Source organism: Hemitrygon akajei, chromosome 6 (assembly GCF_048418815.1).
Source record: "Hemitrygon akajei chromosome 6, sHemAka1.3, whole genome shotgun sequence".
Taxonomy (NCBI): Eukaryota; Metazoa; Chordata; class Chondrichthyes; order Myliobatiformes; family Dasyatidae; genus Hemitrygon; species Hemitrygon akajei.
In genome coordinates this window covers 40,440,109-40,460,952 of record NC_133129.1, presented here as the reverse complement: position 1 = coordinate 40,460,952, position 20,844 = coordinate 40,440,109, and the positions used below count along the sequence as shown (strand labels likewise).

At 41.9% G+C, this 20,844-nt stretch overlaps 1 protein-coding gene across 1 annotated transcript; it reads right to left on the bottom strand.

Moving 5' to 3' along the window:
* Nucleotides 1–5,212: 5,212 nt before the first annotated feature.
* On the bottom strand, nucleotides 5,213–18,636 carry ccnb1 (cyclin B1). Its single transcript, XM_073048199.1, has 9 exons — nucleotides 18,551–18,636; nucleotides 16,197–16,328; nucleotides 15,960–16,049; nucleotides 14,903–15,073; nucleotides 13,946–14,104; nucleotides 13,481–13,717; nucleotides 6,972–7,112; nucleotides 6,781–6,891; nucleotides 5,213–5,438 (listed from the first exon to the last, which is right to left on the bottom strand). The coding sequence occupies exons 1-9, from the start codon at nucleotides 18,569–18,571 to the stop codon at nucleotides 5,328–5,330; spliced, it is 1,173 nt and encodes a 390-aa protein (XP_072904300.1). The 5' UTR covers nucleotides 18,572–18,636; the 3' UTR covers nucleotides 5,213–5,327.
* Nucleotides 18,637–20,844: the final 2,208 nt, after the last annotated feature.

Sequence of the window (20,844 nt, the reverse complement as noted above, 5' to 3'; positions counted from 1 at the left end):
ATGATTTTTAAAAATTCATTAAGGATCAGATAACCTTTTATTTTAACACTAATACATCACCTGAAGTGCCATCCCAGATTGTCTGGGATGCCATGAAAGCATATCTGAGGGGTCAAATAATCTCTTACACAGCAAATCTCAACAGAAGATCCTGTGCAGATCGACTAGACCTCATTAACCAGATTAAAGAATTGGATCAAATATATGCCCAAACTAAGAACCCTGAATTATACAAGAAGCGCGTTGAACTCCAAACTAAATTTAACCTTCTGTCCACTCAACCTATCGAACGCCAACTTCTCGAAAGCAAGAGTCGCTTTTACATTCATGGGGATAAGTCTGGTAAACTCCTAGCCAATCAGCTGAGGCGTTCCAAAGCCAAACAACATATTACAAAGATCCGGAAGGAGAACGGAGACTTTACATCGGATCATTTAGAAATTAATGACGCATTTAAAAATTTCTATTCTCGGCTTTATTCCTCTGAATCTCTGAATGACAATATCTCTGTTGATCAATTTTTACAGAATCTGAATATCCCCTCACTTTCATCTGATTTCAAAGCCAAACTCAATGCGCCTATATCATCAGAAGAAATATCTTTTGCAATTTCTGCACTGTCCTCAGGGAAATCTCCTGGACCTGATGGGTTCCCTGTAGAATTTTATAAATCATTCTCTTCACTTCTTTCTCCTCAGTTACTTTCAGTATTATCTGACTCGTTTAATTACGGCAAATTGCCACTCTCTTTCAATGAGGCATCTATTATTCTTCTTTTAAAAAAGGGCAAAGACCCAACAGAGTGTTCCTCGTATAGGCCGATCTCTCTGCTCAATGTTGATGTAAAGATCTTAGCTAAAGTTTTGGCTCATAGACTAGAAACCGTTATTCCCTCCATTATCTCTGATGACCAAACAGGCTTTATTAAAAACTGTCTCCCTTTTTTTAACATCCGGCGTTTATTCAATATCTTATACTCACCTCCAACTGGGATTCCTGAATGTGTTATTTCCCTTGATGTGGAGAAAGCATTTGACCGTATAGAGTGGAACTACCTTTTTGCAGTCTTAGGAAAATTTGACCTCGGCCAAAGTTTCATCTCCTGGATCCAATTGCTGTACCTGTGTCCTACTGCTTCTGTTTTAACTAATTTTCAGAAATCCCAAGTATTTAATCTCAAACGTGGCACCCTTCAGGGATGCCCCTTAAGTCCCTTTCTCTTTGATTTGGCTATAGAACCTCTGGCGATAGCATTTCGAAACTGTCCTGAATTGACCGGGATTTGGAGAGGGGGTGTTGAGCATAGAGTTTCTCTTTATGCTGATGACTTATTACTCTTTCTCTCAAATCCGTCTACGTCCTTACCTCTAATGTTTTCACTTCTTGACCAGTTTAGCCAGATCTCTGGCTATAAACTTAATTTACATAAGAGTGAACTTTTCCCAATTAATAAAGAAGCACAAGAACTAACATTTCGTGATCTCCCTTTTAAAGTAGTCCATAATCAATTTACTTATCTTGGAATTACAGTCACAAGGAAGTTTAAAGATCTCTTTCGTGAAAACTTTGCCAATCTTTCATATGCTATAAAACAGAATCTGGTACAATGGTCACCTCTATCTATGTCTTTGGTAGGTCGTATTAATGTTGTTAAAATGTATGTTCTCCCCAAATTTTTATACTTATTTCAATCTATCCCAATTTTTATTCCTAAATCTTTTTTTGATTCCTTAGACTCTATTATTTTGTCATATTTGTGGCAGAATAAGCATTCTAGAATTAATAAAATACATCTCCAAAAATCTAAAAAAGAGGGTGGCATGGCTTTACCTAACTTTCGCTTATATTATTGGGCAGCTAATATACGTTGTGCTACCTTTTGGTCTTTCTTCCACGGTCAACCCGAGTGCCCTAACTGGGTGGCAATGGAGTTGAGCTCCACTAAAGAACTATCTATCTCTGCACTCCCTAGTAGTCTGCCCAGATCAATAGCTAATCCTCTCGTTAGACACACTTTGCGTATATGGGCTCAGTTCAGGAAATGCTATGGCTTCCAGGGGTTCTCCGTTTCCAGCCCTGTCGCACATAATCACCTTTTTTTTTACCTACCACGTACGATTCAGCATTCCATGTTTGGTATAGGAAGGGCATTAGACATTTTGAAGATCTTTTCATTGATAATCGCTTCGCCTCTTTTCAGCAGCTCTCTGTTAAGTTCAATCTGCCTAATGCTCATTTTTTCAGATATCTCCAAATCCGACACTTTATTACTCCTTTAATTCCTAACTTTCCTGAAATGCCTGCGAAAAATGCTATGGACCTATTTCTTTCCATCAATCCACTAGGTAAAGGTTTAATATCAATTATCCGAGATAAACTAGCAGCCTTACAACGGGCCCCTGTGGATAAAATTAAAATGGCCTGGGAGCAGGATTTAAATATCTCCTTATCCGAGGAGAGCTGGGACTCAGTTCTCAAATCGGTTAATTCAACCTCTCTTTGTGCTCGCCATTGCCTTTTACAGTTTAAGATTGTTCATAGAGCCCATATGTCTAAATCTAAACTATCTCGATTCTACCCTGGCATTAGTCAGCTCTGTGATAAATGCAAGAGGGGCGTGGCCTCTCTCATCCATATGTACTGGTTCTGTCCTAGTTTGAAGAAATTCTGGAAAGATGTCTTCACTACGTTATCGTGTATTCTGAATCAGCGCCTAGAACCAAACCCCTTAATTGCTCTGTTCAGTTTTTGGGGCGAGACAGATTTATGTCTGGGTCCGACCAAATGCCGAATATTATCCTTTGCCTCTCTCCTGGCTAGACGCTTGATCCTCCTTAGATGGAGAGATGTTGCCCCACCCACTCATGCGCAATGGCTTAACGACATTATGGCCTGCTTGGACCTCAGAAAAATTCATTATTCAGTTCTGAATTCGGATCTAAAGTTCCATAAGGTCTGGGGACCTTTTATCGAGTACTTTCATAACCTTCCTCTTGACTAGGGGTTCTGTTTTTTTTTCTTCTTCTTTTCGGTCCCTTGCTTTCAGCTCCCTTTTTTTTTCTGGTAGTAGGCATTATTATCCTCTGTTGCTAAGTGTATTCACAGTCTGGGAGTTTGACTGTCCTGACTTATACTCTCTATATTGAGTTGCGGTTGGTCTGGAGTTGTTGTTGTTTTTTCTTGTGTTGTGGGGCTTGGGGAGGATACTAAGCTTACTTGTCTTTAATTTAGGTGCTTTTTTGTTAATTCTCTTCCTTTGTAGCATATTGTTATTGTATGCTTAATTTTGCACTGTATTAATGTTCCTCATTGGGATTTGGGGGTTTTAATTTGTAAAATGTTTTGAAAAACTAATAAAAAGACTAAAAAAAAAATCTTCCTCCGATATGCCAATTTGTCACAGCATTTGATTCAGCCAAAGACAGTGGCGTTACCAGCAAACATAAATACGGTATTGGAGCCATACTTAACTGTAATGTGAGTAAAGCAGGGCTAAGCACTCAGATTTGTGGTGCATCTGTGAGCGCGGAGAAACTGAAGGAGCTAGACTTGGGGGCTGATCGTACTGCTGTCTGCATCAAAGACTTTGAAGTGGGTGTCTGAAGCAAGTGATCGTTTGAGTCACTTTTCCTGTGATCGCAAGACCCTGTTGGGCATCGTTAACACAGAATGCTGCCAATCCAATTCATTGGCGAAAGGTGGGGGTGGGGGAGCCGCGTGGCCTCAGTTACAGCGAGGACAAGGCCTAAAGCCACAGTGTCACCTGCTGCTTGCAGATGCCCAGGAGTGAGGAACGAGAGCCGGTGCACTCCAACCGAGTGCGGGAGGCAAGCATGTTCAAGTTTGCGGTTTCTTTTGGCTGTACTCATGTGGTTGAATAACAAATAAACTTGAACAGCCTGTACTGACTGGGGTCTGCCAGTGAGGAAATTCTGGCCGTTAACTATTTAAAAAACCACCATTGCCACTCATGGCTCCTTGAGGTAATATACCATTTCAACATTTATGGGGTTTCCCCACCTGACTGTGCCCCTCCACACAAGGTGGGGAACATTCCTGTGGATTTCTTTTGCAGCCTCCCTCACTTGGGCTGAAATCAGTTAGCTCAAGACCAAGTCCAGGGAAAATAAGATAGGAAAGGCACCATTTACCAAAAATCATCTTATTTCAAAAATAGTTACAAACACTCAGTAACACTTGAACTCATTGTGCTGGCCAGGGTGCATCTGAGCTCCACAGCCATAGGGGAATGCTACCAAGCGACCCATTGCAGGTTGCATAAGATGCTGATGGATGCTTTGAAAATTGGTGCCAGTTGTGAAGGCTCGGTGGGGGAAGGACAAGAATGCCAGCACAGGTAGTCAAGTGGCTGAGGGGAAGATATTGAGTCTACAAAGACAAATTGAGAAGTAAGGTATGGTGGAAATAACATTTGAGTTGTGTCTATTTCAATGCAAGGCAAATGAGCTTAAATCACAAGGAATTATAACATTATAGCTATAATTGAGACTTGATCCACAGGAGTGGTGGAATCAGATCAGTGTACTGGGGTCCCATTATTTCCAGGTGTGTTAGAGCACAGGGATTAAAAGAGAATGGTGGTATTACTTGTTAGAGAAAGTAGTATAAATATGGGTAGAACTGAGGCATGAGGGATGACTATTATTGGGGTTGGTTAGCTGAGCAAATTTGTAGGGGGATTGCCGACATGGCAAGGAGGTTGTTAGATGACAATTCTGACTTTTCACATCAACTGGGACCCCCATCAAAAACCAGATGAGTGCTTTTCAAATGTGTTCAGGAAAGTTTCCTTAATTATAAAGAGGTTCCAACTAGAGTGCAATACTAGGGAATGAGAGAGGGCAGCTGAGGTTTGTGTAGGGGAACACTTTACTTCGAATGATTACAATTCCATTCATTTCAAGACAATCATGGAGAAGGATGGGACTGGTCCCCCAGTTAAGATTCCAATTCCAAGGCAGCCAATGTTGATGGCATCAGAAAGGATCTGGTAGATGTGGACTGGAATAAGTTGGCCAGTGAAATATCAAGCACACAGCTCCATGTTCTTGTTAGAAAAGGCAAGGCTGACGGGTATAGAGAAACTTAGCTCAAGGGAATACACAAAATATAAGAGCACACCCAAGGAAATCACATGGGTTGAAGCACAGTACTGTAGAGGACCATGATGATTGCAGTTCAACTTAAAAAGTTTCAAAATCTTAAAAACACCTTTATTAAAGTGAAATGGTAACTACATTTATATACAATAGCACATAGTGCTGAGAAAAAATACAGAAGCAAGACTATACAAGTAGGTATGGAAGTTATTTCTGAAGTATCAGGTGCTTCGACAAGTTGATAATCACATCTGATTTTAGCTGTGGAATGGTGCTGATCTTCAGGAGCTTGGTGCTGGCATATTTGTTCTTAATGGTCTGCAGAGAATGAGAATTCAAATGTAATAACCAACACAAGTGCAATCCAGAACAGTGACTGATTTGCATATTACTTGTTTCAGCTAATTTACAGGAATGTAAGAGTACTTTATAGATCAGTGTAATTGGCACAAGCTGTGACACTTAGATCATTGCAGATCAAGTAACAAGCAGCTAGAGTTTACACTTTCCTTAAAACTGCTATTGAAAAGCTGTTATTCAAAAAGAGATCATGGCCAGTATTGCATCCTGCTCCCACATTTATTCAGGAATGGCCAAGTATGCTCAGGTGGTTTGACACTCTGCAACTGGCCTCAAGTGTAGAGTCAGACTCGTGATATTTTAGTTCGGCATGTTCCGGGGGTGGGGTAGGAGAACACATACCCACTCAATCCCTTAATATCAAACAAGGGCCAACTATTAACTGGCTTAAAAAGGATCTTCAACATAGCTAACTTTGAAATCCACATACTGACCCAGGAGAAGGATCTACTCAGGACCGAGCTCAAGGATTAAAGAGCTGACCAAGGGCATTCTAGCATGTGCAATACAAAACTATTGTATACATCTCAGCAGATGAAGTTCAATAGAAAAGTTTCTGCAAGGAGGCCAAGGTGATGATTTTTCTGGGTAGTTATCTTTACAACTTTCAGGTAAAGAGATTTGTGGAACAATGGCAGTCAGTAGAGTGGATCTCTTCCCATTTAACCTAGGCAACATACAAATCCCTGCATTCACATCTTACTATGTCACTGGAAATCCTGTACTGGAAATTCTAGAAAGAGCTTGTATTAGTTGCTCCCACATTTCAGTCTTCCTCCTACCTCCCCATCAACATTAGCTTGCAGGAAAAGCTTGTTGCACCACACTACAGACAGGACATCTTAGCCCAAGGCAGAAATTTGGACGTCATTTTAAGGCATTTCTGAAGTGACGGGATAGTAACTGCTCATGTTTATCCTTCAACAGGACAAGATAACGTCTTCTAATTAAAAGATAACCACAATTCCTCCATTTAATAGCTAGTTCCTATCAAACCATCTCACCAACTAAATGCCAATTGCAGCTTTGCCCTACAGCCAAGCCCAGCACTTGAGTCAGCCTTACAAGTACAATTTTTAATCTGCAAGCTTTCGTCTGTAGAGCCTCCAACAACCTTGAAACATTCAATTATCCTTGAAAAGATTAAGGTTGAATGGCAGGCCAGACTCAGACAAAATGGCCCAATTCTGCTCTTACTTTGTTTTATTTTGCCACTGCCCTGGATTTAATAGACCCCAGCTTTACTTTGATCAGTTTGCCAAGTGGAACTTGACCAAAAACACATGTTGATCAAACTTACCATGTATTTAGTGAGGCTTTGATTGACCTTCACAACATTCTTGGCAATGTGCTCCATAACAGAAACCAGATCACACTCTTTATAGGTCATATAGTACTCTAGAAGTGGTGTCTGAAAGAATCATGTTGAAATAGTCAGTGGATCAGTGCAATGAAAACCAACTAAAAGTTGAAGTAATCATCAATACTCACCCATTCACCTGCATTCAGGACTTTTTGAGCAAGGCAAAAAGCACTAGCTGCAATCTGGGATGGAAGATAATGCATCATTTCATAGTCCACGATTGTCAGTTCCATCAAGTATTTGGCCAAGGTGTGAAGCTCAGAGCTTACCTAGAATAAAGTCAAATAGTAAATAAAATGGCTTGCACATCAACAAACTGAATTCACTATACAAATGAGATTTCTCCAAGGTTGCAACTATGAACACAAGCTGAAGAATTTGAAGTGAACACTGTACAGATATTGCTCATTTTACATTGTATTTACTTGAAAAGCTTAAGTTTGGATTACTTTGGATGGAAGATACTCTGCCTGTAGGTTAGAGGCCTTTGCATCCTCACTAGCCACAGGAGCAATACCTACAGGAGTTACTGTGCCCATTGTCTTGTTTATTACTGTACTGTCTTGCACTGTTTTGTGCACTATGTAGTCCTCTGTAGGTGTGAAGTCTAGTGTAGTTTTGTGTTGTTTCACTTAGTCTAGTGTAGCTCTGTTGTTTCATGTAGCACCAGGGTCCTGGAGGAACATTGTTTTTACTGTACTGTACCAGCAGTTATGGTTGAAATGACAATAAAAGCAACTTGACAAGACTGGAGGTTGGGAAATGTTATTCCTTTGTTCAAGGAAACCGAGCCAACCCAGGGAATTATAGACCAGGGGAGTCTTGTGTAAGTGGTGGGCCAATGATTGGAGACAATTCTTAGACAGGATTTACAAGCATTTGGAGAAGCATAGTCTGATTAGGTTTAGTTAGCAGGGCTTTGTGAGGGGCAGGTCATCAAGCCTCATTAAATTGCTTGAGGAAGTAGAGCAGCGGACTTTAGTACATCATTGAGACAAGGTTCCTCTTGGTAAGCTCATTCAGACAGTCAGGAGGCATGGGACTCAGCTGGATTGTCCACAGGAGGACAATTGTGGTAGTAGATGGAGTAAATTCTGCCTGGAGGTGGGTGGCCAGTGGTGTCCTGCAGGGATCCATTCTGGGACACCTACTCTGAGATTGTTACAAGTCACTTGGACGAGGAAGTAGAACAGTAGGTTAGCAAGTTTGCAGATGGCACAAAAATTGGTAGTGTTGTGGATAGTGCAGAATGTTGGCATAGTTACAGTGGGACATCAGCAGAATGCAAAGCTAGGGCGTGAAGCATTCAGTCTGGAAGTACAAGCAATACATTTTACAAGGTCAAATTTAAAGGCACACAGGGTTAATGAAAGGATCCATAGTACAGAGGAATTGAAGGATCTTGGCATCACTTCCATAGACCCTTTAAAGCTGCTGTGCAAGTTAAAAGCTAGTTAAAATAGATGGTCTGTTTGCCTTCATTAGTCGAAGGGCGAGACCAAGAGCCTCAATGTTGCAGTTCCATAAAACTCTGGTTAGACCACACTGGGGTATCCTGTTCAGTTTTGGCTTCCTCATAGGGAGCTTTGGAGGGTGCAGAGGAGATTTACAGAATGCTGCCTGGATTAGAGAACATGACATATGGAGGAAAGGTTGAGCAAGCTAGGGCTTCTCTTTGGAAAAAAATGATTTAGAAGCATACAGAGGCAGTCAGGGTGGATATGGGTAATACAAAGCAGCACAATTTTATGATTGCAGGAAAGCAAGAGGAACATTAAAGGTAGGATTTTTAAAAAAAATGTGGTGGATGTGGAATGCACTGCCAGGAGTGGTGTAGTATAGAAACAGGTACATTAGGGACATTTAAAAGACTTGGATAGGGACATGGATGAAAGAAAAACTGAAAGGATTGGATGACTTTGGAGTAGGTCTGCACAACATTGTGGGCCAAAGGTCCTGTACTATTTGATTAGATTTATCATGGTATTTGTTTTCCCAACAGTACAGTGAAATATTACAAGATATATCAATATTAAGTTAGTACAACCTTTCTGTATTAAAGTACAAGATAGTGTTTGTGAGCTCACCCATTCAGAAATGTGATAGAGGGAAGAAGCTATCCTTAAAATTGTGTCCTTTGGCTCCTGTACCTCCTCTTTGATGGATGCAATGAGATGGCATATTCTGGGTGGTGGGGCCCCAATGATTGATACCGTTCTAATAGCACAACTTCAGCTTGAAGTTATGCTTGGCTGGTGTGTCCTGCCAGACTCCCTGATATGCATCATTAAAGATGCAAGCAGCAAGGCTGTGGGTGAATGGCTCAGGATTTCCAGAGCAAAGGCAGTTTTATTACTCGGGGCAAAAGAGAGGCAAGACTGCGTAGGTGCGACGTCAGCCAGTAGAGCGCAAAAGGTTTGAAAAGACTGCCATATCCAGCGGGCAGCAGAGTGATAGAGCTTTGGCTCAAGGGGCTTAGGCGAGGTAGGTTCACCTGTGTTATTTGCAGAAGGGAGGAAGTATGTGTGTGAGGCCAGTTTTCAGTACTGGGGGGTCCTGGAGTCTGAGCCTCCCAGACAGCCATATCTTCACCCAGTGTATTGAACTGCAGCTCCCAAGGGACCAAGTTAGGGAACTGGAGATGCAGTTCAATGACCTTCAACTAGTCAGGGAGAGCAAGGTGGTCATACAAACGAGTTATAGGCAGGTGATCACACCGGGGCCATGGGAGACAGACAAGTAGGTCACTTGGGGGGGGGGGGTGGAGGGGAAGAGTCAGGTACTAGAGGTACCTGTGGCTGTACCCCTTGACGATAAGCACTCCTGTTTGAGGACTGTGGGGGGTACAGCCTACCTGGGGGAAGCAGCAGTGGGCATGCCTCTGGCACAGTCTGGCCCTGTGGCTCAGAAGGGCAGGGAAAGGGGAAGGCAGTAGTGATAGGGGAATCTATAGTCAGGGGGTCAGACAGGTGATTCTGTGGCACAGGAAAGAAACTTGTTTGGTAGTTTGCCTCCCAGGTACCAGGGTCCAGGATGTTTCAGATCGCATCCAAGACATCCTGCAGTGGGAGGGAGAACAGCCAGAGGTTGTGGTACATATTGGTACCAACGGCATAGGTAGGAAAAGGGAGGAGTTCCTAAAAACAAATAAAAACTACAGGGAGTTAGCAAGGAAGTTGAGAAGCAGGACTGCAAAGGTAGTAATCTCAGGATTACTGCCTGTGCCACGCAACAGTGAGTATAGGAATAGGATGAGGTGGAGGATAAATGTGTGGCTGAGGGATTGGAGCAGGGGGCAGCGATTCAGGTTTCTGGATCATTGGGATCTCTTTTGGGGCAGGTGTGACCCGTACAAAAAGGACAGGTTGCCCTTGAATCCCAGGGGGACCAGTATCCTGGCGGGGAGGTTTACCAAGGCCTTTGGGGAGAATTTAAACTAGATTTGTTGGGGGGGGGTGGGAACTGAAAAGACAACATTGGGGAAGAGGTGGTTGACTCAGAAATAGAGTTTGGAGACAGTGTATGAGGGAGGAGAGGCAGGTGATAGGGAAGGGATGTGCTCAGACAAATGGTTTGAGATGTGTCCATTTTAATGCAAGGAGTGTTGTGAACAAAGCAGATGAGCTTAGAGTGCAGATCAGGACTTGGAGCTATGATGTGGCGGCCATTACAGAGACTTGGATGGCTCAGGGACAGGAATGGTTACTTCAAGTGCCAGGTTTCAGATGTTTCAGAAAGGACAGGGAGGAAGGCAAAAGAGATGGGGGCATGGCACCGTTGATCAGAGATAGTGTCACAGTTGCAAAAAAGGAGGAAGATATGGAGGGATTGTCTACAGTGTCTGTGGGTGTAGGTTACAAACAGAAAGGGGTCAATAACTTTACTGGCCACCCCATAGTAATAGGGATCGAGGAGCAGATAGGGAAACAGAACCTGGAAACAGTTGTGATGGGAGATTTTAAATTTCCCAAATATTGAATGGCATCTCCCTGGATAAAGTGATTTCAATGGGGGTGGAGTTTGTTAGGTGTGTTCAGGAAGGTTTCTTGACAGTGTAGATAAGCCTACGAGAGACTGTACTTGATTTGGTATTGGAAATAAACCTGGTCAGGTGTCAGATCTCAGTGGGAGAGCATTTTGGAGATAGTGATCACAATTCTATCTCCTTTCCAATAGCATTGGAGAGAGATGGGGACATTAGAAAAACATTTAATTGGAGTAAGAGGAAATGAGGCTATCAGGCAGGAAATTGGAAGCTTAAATTGGGAACAAATGTGCTCAGGGAAAGTACAGAAGAAATATAGCAAATGTTCAGGGGATATTTTTGGAAGATGCCTATGCAGAACTCCACAATGAGACAGGGAAGTTATGGTAGGGTGCAAGAACTGTGGTGTAAAAAGGCTGTACTAAATCTAGTCAAAAAAGCTCAAAGGTTCAGGGAGTTGGGTAATGTTAGAGATCTAGAAGACAAGGATAATAGGAAGGAGCTTAAAAAGAAAATTAGGAGAGTCAGAAGGTGCCATGAGAAGGCCTTGATGGGCAGGGTTAAGGAAAACCCAAGGCATTCTACAAGTATGTGAAGAGCAAGAGGATAAGACGTGAGAGAATAGGACCTATCAATTGTGACAGTGGGAAAGTGTATGGAACTGGAGGAAATAGCAGGGGTACTTAATACTTTACTTCAGTATTCACTATGGAAAAGGATCTTGGTGATTGTAGTGCTGACTTGCAGCAGACTGAAAAGCTTGAGCATGTGCTAGAGCATTTGGAAAGCATCAAGTAGGATAAATCGCTGGGACTGGACAAGATGTACCCCAGGCTACTGTGGGAGGCAAGGGAGGAGATTGCAGAGCCTCTGGCAATGATCTTACATCAATGGGGATGAGAGAGGTTCCAGAGGATTGTGGATGTTGTTCCTTTATTTAAGAAAGGGAGTAGAGATAGCCCAGGAAATTATAGACCAGCGAGTCTTACTTCAGTGGTAAGTTGAAGATCCTGAGAGGCAGGATTTATGAACATTGGAGAGGCATAATATGATTATGAATAGTCAACATGGCTTTGTCAGGGGCAGGTTGTGCCTTACGAGCCCGATTGAATTTTGAGGATGTGACTAAACACATTAATGAAGAGCTATAGATGTAGTGTATGTGGATTTCAGCAAGGCATTTGATAAGGTACCCCATGCAAGTCTTATTGAGAAAGTAAGGAGGCATGGAATCCAAGGGGACATTGCTTTGTGGATCCAGAACTGGCTTGCCCACAGAAGGCAAAGAGTGTTCGTAGACAGGTTATGTTCTGCATGGAGGTCAGCGACCAGTGTTGCGTCTCAGGGTTCTGTTCTGGGACCCTTTCTCTTCATGATTTTTATAAATGACCTGGATGAGGAAGTGGAGGGATGAGTTAGTATGTTTTCTGATTACACAAAGGTTGGAAGTGTTGTGGATAGTGTGGAGGGCTGTCAGGTTACAGTAAGACAGTGATAGGATGCAAAACTGGGCTGAGAAATGGCAGATGGTGTTCAACCCAGATAACTGAGGTGGTTCATTTTGGTAGATCAAAATTGATGGCAAAATATAGTATTTAATAGTAAGACTCTTGGCAGTGTGGAGGATCAGAGGGATCTTGGTGTCAGAATCCACAGGACACTCAAAGCAGCTACTCAGGTTGACACTGTAGTTAAGGCATACAGTGTATTCACCTTCATTAATCATGGAATTGAATTTAGGTAATGTTGCAGCTATATAGCACCCTGGTCAGACCCCACTTAGTGATGTGGAAGCCATAGAAAGGGTATGAAAACAGGCGAGTGAACTTGGCCTTTTCTCCTTGGAGTGACGGAGGATGAGAGGTGACCTGATAGAGGTGTACAAGATGAGAGGCATTGATCATGTGGATAGTCAGAGGCTTTTTAACCAGGGCTGAAATGGTTGCCATAAGAGGACACAGGTTTAAGGTGCTGGGGAGTAGGTACAGAGCAGATGTCAAGGGTAGTTTAAAAAAAAAAGAAAAAACATGCAGAGAGTGGTGAGTGCGTGGAATGGGCTGCCAGCAACGGTGGAGGCAGAAATGATAGGGTCTTTTAAGAAACTTTTAGATAGGTACATGGAGCTTAGAAAAAAATGAGTGTTATGGGGATGGGCCAAAAGGCCCAATTCTGCTCCTATATCTTATGGTCTAGTAATTTCTAAGATAGGGAAATGTTCAGCACAACTTTGTGGGCCAAAGGGCCTGTATTGTGCGTAGGTTTTGTGTTTCTAAAGCAAGTTTAATTATTGATTTCTTTGTTAATACTTGGTCAGAAACTCAAGCTAGTTACTTGTAAGTTAGAGAGAATTGGGACTTTCCAAGCAATCTAGTATAGACTACAGATAAAAACACTCCAGATCTAGAAAGAAATTAGAACCAATTAGCTTAGACAAATGCTACAAGTGGAATGATTTGGATTATATTCAAGAGACCTTGCTTGAAAGGTTTACTCAAGCAAATTGGAGCACGAAGGCAGATTTCCTTTATCTTTAGCCATGGTCTTCTGCAAAGTACAATCACCTGCAAACTGTTCAAGTCCTAAAGATGAGCTACATAAAGATTTATGGGGTGGAAAAATTTTTCCATTCTTTTCTCAATGATTTAAACTCACTTCGGCAACTTTGGAAGCTCTCCGCAGGAAGTGTAAAGGGAGTGGCCGGCCAAGAGAAAAGTTAAGCTTTTGCAAAATCCTCCTTTCCATTTCACGTATTGCAGCTGTAGTGTAAGTATTGTCTGTAACGTAGACAAAGTCCCCAATTTCTGGAGGATACATCTCTTCATATTTTGAGGCCACGAGCATTGCTGTCACACCAACAAGCTGTAGATTGTTCTTGGTCACTGGGTTATCCTAGAAGAAACCAGTCACATTAGTTTATGTACCATGCAGTCATCTTCAAGCAGAAAAAAATTGTTAATCATAATTTTCCAGATATTGCATGAATGGGAATTTTGGTTTTAAAAATCTTTGAGCAAAATTTAGATTTAATGAGAGCAATAGTGTGGGATTTAGAGCAAGTAGAGACAATTCAGTTTTTGTAGATTAAATTAAGATTCAAAAGCAGGAAAACATTCTTACCTGAAGGAATCTATCTATGATTGATACAGTCATGTACAAAGTTTCTTGAAGCAGCTGGAATTTCCTATGAACCTGTACAAGCCAGTCTATTAAGATAGCACGCATATTCCCGGTTATCTCCTTTCCTTCCAAATATTTGGGCCTTACAGGCTGCTCCATCTATTGGGGATAAACACAATTAGTAACCAAACTAGTTTAGAGCAAAATTTCAACTGAATTTCAGCTCTTTATCTTTACACTTCCATATTCATCTATGAAACTCCTCCAAAGGAAGATTTAACTTTATTCTCCCCACGATTGCTACCCAATCCAGTTAATTCCAGTATCTGCATTATCAAATCCTATTTTGACTGCCATATAGTTAAGCACCCACTATCATCATTCCTGAAGAATAGAGTCCAAGGTCATATTTTTAAAGTTATAAAATCCTTCTTCTGCCACCATCAACCACTCACTTTCCTCACAAAACCAACCAGGAATCCAGTCAATATCCACCTCAAGGATTAAATTGAATATAGGAGTTTACTCTGTAGATAAAGTTCCCATTTCCATTCTCTTCCCCCCCCCCCCCCCACCAAACACACACAAAAGCAAAATAAAATCTAGCCAGGCCATTCCAATACATCCAGGTTTGTTTCATCATTAAATTTGTGTTCTTGGAGGAAAATTTAAGTTAATATTAAAGCAGGCTTTCCAGTGCTATGAAAATTGAAACCGTAGCAGCAATTCTTATGACAGTCTAAAAAAGTTTCATTGGTTTAAACTTTTGCCACAAAATTACACCACCCCTGAAGTACAAGAAATATCAAAGCTTACCCACTATTTTTTAGACTGTAAAGTGATTAAGGCACAATTATATGAAAGAATTATACAGGAAGTAGTGAGGAAAGCAAATTTAAATTTTAATGAGAGGTTAAGGTAGCTACAACATTCTTGCATTTAAAAGTAAAATCTAACCTCCAATTGTCTTAGGTATTTGTAGATATCTTTAACGTAGTTGCTACATAGCATGGGGTTATCACCATCAGCAGCATCAACATCTTTCACTGGAAGCAGCACTTCAGAGAAGGCCTGGCACAAGTCCTCAGATACACTTTCTGTAGCTTCACTGGGTACTGACACTGGAACCTGTGAAGAGTTGCCGTGGCAGAAACTACAGATAAGCATTTACGATCTCAGTTATTACCACAAACATACTGAAAAAATATCCTGGGATAAAAACAATTTGCACTGGCTACAATTCACAAGTTGCTCAAGCTCACTTAAAACTGATTTAACTAACAAGAGAAAAATCTACAGATGCTGGAAATCCAAGCAACACACTCAAAATGCCAGAGGAACTCAGGCCAGGCAGCATCCATGGAAAAGAGTACAGTCTACAGCTTAAATAACTATTGTCTTGCCAGGTCCAAAGTAGCAGAGGGATGGGTAGTTTTCAATTAAAAAGCTGGTTTACCAAGATTGAAATTCCTGGAGGGTCTCAGTAGATCAGAAAACACAAGTGGAGGGAAATGGACAGTAGATTTCTCAGCTCAAGATTTTTATCTGGACTCCCAATTACCTTAGATGACAGAAAACATTCACTGTCCATTTCCCTCCAGATGCTCTTGAGTGTCATTAGTGTTCTGTGTTACTCCAGATCTCAGTTTCTGCCGGCACTTGATCTGGTCCAAGGATTAGAGACAAGTATTTCATATCTTAAGATTTAAGATTACTTTAGACAAGATATTTGAAATCATCCAACAATGTCAACTTAGTGTACAAATAATAAAGCAGCTAGTCTTTGGTCAGGAGAAGATGGAAGTCATGTTTGAACACGGTCAGATGCTGAGAAACTGCATGCAAGCAATCTCTCCAGTGCTCCATGAAGTGATTGCTTGCATACAGTAGTCTGATGTAGTCAGACTGTCTTGAAAAGGTACAATCAAGATGCACTTTGTCCATTTGTAGCAAGATTGATGCAGTGAATGTGAAGCACTTAACACATCTTTGTGCTCAGCATTAGCTAATTTACCTCTGTCACATCTTCATAGATTTCTGGTTGTTGAACAGGTTTAACAACCTTCTTTGCAGGCTCTACCTTTGGAACTGCTGTAGGTTTTCCCTGTAAAATTCAAAGTCTGAATTAAATTCCAAAACTTTATCACACCACAAGTTGAAATACAAAAGAACCCACTCCATTTAAGAGGCTCACACATGATCAAACTACCAAGGTCCAATTTATGAACTACAAGCAATTCACATACAATACCTTTTTAATAGGGAGTTTAGCTCCTTGTGCCCTGTTTCCAATGTCTACCAAAGCAGCTCTAGGCCTCAAGCCAACTTTTGTTCCAACTTTTGCTGCAGGAACATTTGTCTCATTGTTTCTGCCAGCACGTGCCTAATAAATGAAAAGAGATTTAGAATTGAACTTCATTTGAACATTAGCCTTAATCAATTCAGTGCTATAGAGCCGTTGCATTTCCGATCCTGCAGAACACTGAATTCTATGCACAGAAATTACAATCAGTGTCAAATGAAGCATTTTCTCTCCAAACCAGGCAATGAAAGCAGTTTAACTAGCTGAAGATTTGTTCAACAGGGTCAGTGCAAAGATTAATATCAACTTGAAAAAGGGCCAAGATAAGAAACTGAAAATAGAGATGGTAGTCAGTGATAAAGGGTTTTGGGATGGGTGAGGAAAATATCTGCATACATTCCAAAGCAGAGTTTAAAGCCCTGTGAAATCTGGAGGCTTTATTGATGGGTTACAAAATTTAAAAAAATCAAAAGTGCACTCTAATCACATCTTCAGTCCCAGGTGCAAATTAAGTATCTCATGATCAATCCTCAGCATGGTGCATGAAAAGCATTATAGATTGTGGTGGCCTGAACTCGAACAACTGAAGCAATATTCAATTAAATCTCAAAATATTTAACATTTTCAGTGGCTGTTTATTGACACTTTACTGCAGTATGAATTAACATTTTATTTGGAGAATTTTAAATGTTAGTGAGAAGTTGTTTTTGTTTGATTCAATAGCCAAATCATAGAGACTATAGTACTGTAATGGAATTCCATTTGTGCACCCAGTTAAGGCTCAAGTTATTCTAAAGATTTGACTCTACATTCCATTGTAGGAAATGCATCAGGGCAACCACCCATGAAGGTTAAAATGCAGCTGCAGCTGTGGAACTGCATGATGACTGCATAGAAACGAGAAACATTAAAAACCAACCATCGAACTGCACAAAAGGGTGTTGTGAATAAAGGAGTGTCCAAGATCAGCTGATCTCTTTGGATGAACAGAGTGAGAGGAGGGACTACCATAACCAGAAATCCTTGGAAAAACTCCAACAGTTACTGTCACAGTCTGATGAAGAATTTTCAGTTCTTATCAACTGCAAGTTGCTCATGTGAAACCCTAGAATGGAGCAGCAAATTCTGATGTGTTGCGGGGGGGGGGGGGGGGGGGGGGGAAGAAAATGAGTATGAAATTCAAGTGACAGGCAACCAGAACTATATGGGGCCTTGAAGGTGTTGCATTTAACGCTGCATCATTTTCTTCTCAAAAGAATCTGTCAATGAGTATGTGCAGCAAAGGTTCACTAGACTGGTCCCAGGCACGCCAAGTTTGGCATGAAGCAAGACTGACTAGGCCAAACCCATTTCCTCTGGAGTTTATGAAACCTCCACAATCCAATGTTGTTTTTTTAAACAAATGAAGGTTCCACTTAGACACTTCTCCAATGGAGGATACCAGGGACAGGACAGAATGGTGGATAAAAGATCATCTTTAGGTCTGTAGTTTAAATAAAAAGGCAGCTCAAGGGCTCAATCTCAAGGGGGAGGGCAAGACAATCTCAAGGCAGGAGTGTATTGGGGAGGGGGGCGGGAAAGAGAAATCAGCCATGACTTTGAATGGCAGAGCCAAGAGAGGCCAGATACCTGTATTCTTAGAGATTCTGATTTTGTAGAGTCTCACTCTAGTCATCTATTGTGCTTTAGGTTTCCCCAATTAAAACCATCAGTATTAAAGAAAATAAATTTTCTACTCATTGTAATGTTACTATTTTCATCTCCAAATGCTGATTATCTGCTGCATTTTTAAGTTTGGAGAGAGTTATCGTTTCAGTAGTGATGGCAAGTTTTGTGCGGATGGGGGCAGGGAGAAAGCGGTGCAAGGAGAAACTAATCGGCTCAGATACAGAACACAACCTCTTTAGTACCACACGAATGTGTTGGCATACTCATACACTTTCTAGTACCCAGAACCGCGTCGTCAGCATTCGACAATACAGAAGCAGCAGCAGACGGGGAATTAAGAGCTTGCACGAGTAACCCCTCTACTTATCCGCAATTGAAGAGTTTTTGAGTTGAGTTACAAGTTAACAACTAACAAGTCTAAAGGTTTCTAAAAAAACATATTACACACAAGCTTCTTAGAAATGCATTTTACTACTAAGGAATGTAAAATTAAGAACTAAATCGAGCTCGATAACCGCCTCGCATCAATTAATCAGGGAAATAATTTGCAACGCAGCCCATCCACACGACACAAAATACAATTCCCTTCCAGTAAGACCATGCCAATTTCATTTAAAAAGATACACAATTCCGACCTTAACCAAGCGTAGAGCCATGTTTGCACCCACTGCACACGGAGAGCAAACTCGCACTGAGCACTAGCGAAGAGTGGATTTTAAAATCCGCGGTGCTCTGCGCTCATTCGCTACCGTTCCACGCTTTGCCTCCTCTGATTGGATGCTCCGCGCCTCTGGAATGCGTTGCCATGCGGACAGATTGTTCGACGTCATTTTCCTGTATCCGTTTTTCAGCGTGCATCATTAGAAATAAGAACGAACGCGGGGCGGCGGTGTGTGTTGGGCCAGAAGACACAGGCCATTCCGCCCATCGAGTCTGCTAGCTTATTATCCCTCTAGCCCCATTCTCCTTAATTAATGACGCCCTGACTAACCGAAAACCTATCAACCTCCGTATTAAATGTACTCAATGACTTGGCCTTCACAGCCATTTGTATCACAGATTTCTGAATTCCACAGATTTACCACCCTCTGGCCAATGATATTTCTCCTCATATCTGTTCAAAAGTTTCCTCTCATAACCTGAGCCTGTGTCCTCAGGTCCTAGGCTCTCCCACTACTCGATTCATTTCAATGAGATTCCCCCCCCCCCTCCATTTTCATGAACTCTAGTGAGTACAGGGCTGGAGCCTGCAGAGTCTCTTTGCAACACCAATTTCTGAATTTGCTCCGTGTTTAGAAAATAGTCTACTCCTTTTTCCTTCCTAGCAAAGCACATGACCATACACTTTGAAACTGTAATCCATCAGCCACTTCCCTTAATCTGCCTAAATCCTGCAAACTCCCTGCTTCCTCAACACTACCTACCCCTCCACTTATCTTTGTATCTTCCACAAACTTGGTCACAAAGTCATCATTTCTGTCGTCCAGACCATAGACATATAACATAAGAAGTGGTCCCAACCGACCCTAATGGAACACCACTAGTCATCGGCAGCCAACCAGAAAATGCCCCCTTTATTTCTGCACCAGCCAGTCGGGCAACCTTCTGTCCATGCTATTATCTTTTCTGTAATACCAGGAGCTCTTGTTTACCAGACGCATGTGCCGCACCTTGTCAAAGATCTGAAAATAAAAGTAAATAACATTCACTGACAAGAAATTCTGCAAATGCTGTAAATCCAGAGAAACACACACAAAATGCTGGAGGAACTCAGCAGGTTAGACAGAGGAATAAACAGGCGACGTTTCGAGCTCAGACCCTTCATCAGGACCGGAAAGGAAGAGGGAAGGCGCCATAATAATGAGTACAAACTGGAAGGTGATAGGCAAAGCCAGGTGAGGGGGAATGTAGGTGCAGGGCAAGAGTCATGAAGCTGGGAGGGGCTGATAAAGGAGTCTGATAAGGGAGGAGAGTGGACCATGGGAGAATGGGGAGGAGGAGGGGCACCAGAGGGAGGTGATAGACAGGTGAGGAGCAGTGAAAGCAGTAAGAGGGGAGCGGAATATGAGATGTTACTCCTCCAACCTTAGAGTGACCTCATTATGGCACATGGAATGGGAATAGGGAGTGGAATTAAAATGTTTGGTCAGTGGGAAATCCTGCCTGTTGTGGACGGAGCAAGGGTGTTTGACAAAGCAGTCCATGTCAGGTCTCACCAACGTAGAGGAGGCTGCACTGGGAGCACCAGATACAGTGGATGACTCTGACAAACTTGCAGGTGAAGTGTCGCCTCACCAGGAAGGAATGTTTGGGGCCCTGAATGGAGGTGAGAGAGGAGATGTAGGGGCACTTGTGCCACTTGCAGGGATGAGTGCCAAGAGGAAGATCAGTGGGGAGGGACCAATGGAGAAGGAATTCATGGAGAGAGAGGGCCCTGTGGAAAGCAGAGAATAGAGAGAGGGGCGGTAAAGATGAGTTTAGTGGCAGTAGTAGGATCTGGGCATCACTGACAAGGTTTATTACATATTCCTCATTGCAATTGGGAAGCTGGTGGTGAACTACTATAATCTCCTGGTCACACATTGACTCCAAAAGTCACCCATTTCAGCTTTACCAAGGCTCTGGGCACCATTCAAAGTACATTTATTATCAAGGTACATATAAGTCACCATATACAACCCTGAGATTAATTTTCTTGTGACTTTTCAGAGTAAGTACAAGAAAAACAATGAAATTACCAAAAGATCACACCCAACAGGATGGACGAACAACCAATGTGGAAAAGACAGCAAACTGTGCAAATAGGAAATGAAAGAAAATCTTAATAATAAATAAATATTGAGAACACGAGTTGAGTCCTTGAAAGTCAGTTCATAGTTTGTGGGAATCGTTCAGTGATGGGGCGAGTGAAGTTATCCCCATTGATTAA

What these genes read in the sequence shown, in the direction of transcription:
- ccnb1 (XM_073048199.1), bottom strand. Translation starts at nt 18,571, where the DNA reads ATGGCTCTACGCTTGGTTAAG. An exon ending in CTAAACTCCCTATTAAAAAG is followed by an intron (nt 16,050 to 16,196) that starts GTATTGTATGTG and finishes TGAATTTTACAG; the next exon opens with GGAAAACCTACAGCAGTTCC. An exon ending in AAAGCCTCACTAAATACATG is followed by an intron (nt 5,439 to 6,780) that starts GTAAGTTTGATC and finishes CATTCTCTGCAG; the next exon opens with ACCATTAAGAACAAATATGC.